General features: G+C 50.9%; 1 protein-coding gene across 1 annotated transcript in view; it reads left to right on the forward strand.

Annotated features, from left to right (window-relative positions):
* The window catches only part of EMH_0042280 (uncharacterized protein), a gene marked incomplete at both ends in the record, with an annotated part of 2,458 nt that extends 1,017 nt beyond the window's left edge, over positions 1-1,441 (forward strand). Inside the window, one exon of the mRNA XM_013495718.1 lies at positions 1,015-1,441. Within this exon, the coding sequence (XP_013351172.1) occupies positions 1,015-1,441 (427 nt within the window). The remainder of the gene's footprint in view (positions 1-1,014) is intronic.
* Positions 1,442-1,679: the final 238 nt, after the last annotated feature.

Genomic DNA, 1,679 nt, shown 5'->3' on the forward strand with positions numbered 1-1,679 from the left:
CTGATGCTGCTGCTCACACAGCAGCAGTAGCAACAACAACAGCAGCAAGTAAATTATTTTATGAATTGATTCCAAATAAATTAAAAGAAATAAAAAAACTTTTTTTTATCTTTTTGTTAGCGCATGCACGGGGGGAGGGAGCGGAGGCCTGTGTGGAGTGATCAGGGGGCAGCAGGAGCTGCCTATACACCCCACGAATTCATATTTTCTGTGTAAAATATTTAATTATAATTATAAATAAAAACAAGAAATATAAAATAATAAATAAAAATTATATAAAACAAAACAAATACAAACAAAATATCCTGCTGCAACCAGGTTGTATGCTGCCTTGACACTGCATGTATTTCGCTGCTGCTGCTGCTGCTGCTGCTGCTGCTGCTGCTGCTGCTGCTACTGCTGCTGCTGTAGTATGGATGAGGACGTTGAGGCCTGCGTTTGTTGGTTTGTATTTTTATGTAGTTGAGTGTTTTATTTTTGTTTATTTTTATCTCCTTTATGTTGCAGTATTCTGCTGTCTATGCGATAGGCCTCTAAACACAACACCGTGGGTCCCCTGCTGCAGCTGCTGCAGCTGCTGCTGCTGCTGCTGCTGCTGCTGCTGCTGCTGTCGGCCTCTGCAGCAGCACGCGGGGCTCTCCAGTAGAATGTCGGTTTTAATGAATTTTATTTAAATAAAGCAGACAAACATTGTCTCCTTTTAGCAGCAAAAGGGCCTCAGTAGCTGCTCCCCTTATATCTACATCTGCTGCTGCTGCTGCTGCTGCTGCTGCTGCTGCTGCTGCTGCTGCTGCTGCTGCTGCTGGGTTTCGGGGCCCGTATTGTTTGTTGGCTCTGTCTATCATCCGAAGCTGACACACTGCTGCTGCTCGCCAGCCGCAGCGGCCTTGCTGCAGCAGCAACGCTGCTGCTGCAGCAGCAAAAACAGCAGCAACAGCCCTCTAGTCTAGCGTTCCGCAGCAGCAGCAGCAGCAGCAGCAGCAGCAGCAGCATTTTCTGAGTTTTTGTATGAAGACTTCGCGGGGTCTGCTGCGATTGCCTCCGCCTCCCAGGGCCTGCTGCAGTTGCTGCTGCCTCTCTGTTTCTATGTATTCAGCAGCAGCAGCAGCAGAAGCAGCAGCAGCAGCAGCAGAAGCAACAGCAACAGCAACAGCAGCAGAAGCAACAGCAGCAGCAGCAGCAAGGGAAAGAACAGCATCCCATTAGTAACTGGTCTGCTTTAATTAATTTGAGTGTACAGAAACGCTGGCAGCAGCAGCAGCAGCAGCAGCAACAGCAGCAGCAGCAGCAGCAGCAGCAGCGGTATCCCCAGCAGCAGCAGCAGAAGCAGCAGCAGCAGCAGCAGGAAGAGTCTCCATGCCTCGCCTTGTGGGGGCCCCACACCGTGCGCCTCGTGCGTCTCCTTCTTTATAACGAAGCTTTGCTGCTGTCTTCCTCATGAGCAGCAGCGCTGCGGGGGGCAGGCCTCAGCTGCAGCAGCAGCAGCAGCAGCAGCAGCAGCAGCAGGAGGAACAGCAGCACGAGCAGCAGCAGCAGCAGCTAGCCGATGCTTCAGCTCCCCCAGGGGACCTGCAGCAAACGCAAAGCGCCCAGAGCCTGCATGCATTTGAGCAGCAGGCAGCAGCAGCAGCAGCATGTCGATGAGTTTAGATTTGTTGAATTCCCCTTTATTAGATTTA

This window comes from Eimeria mitis, genomic scaffold, assembly GCF_000499745.2.
Source record: "Eimeria mitis Houghton genomic scaffold, Emh_scaff1715, whole genome shotgun sequence".
NCBI classification, from domain to species: Eukaryota; Apicomplexa; class Conoidasida; order Eucoccidiorida; family Eimeriidae; genus Eimeria; species Eimeria mitis.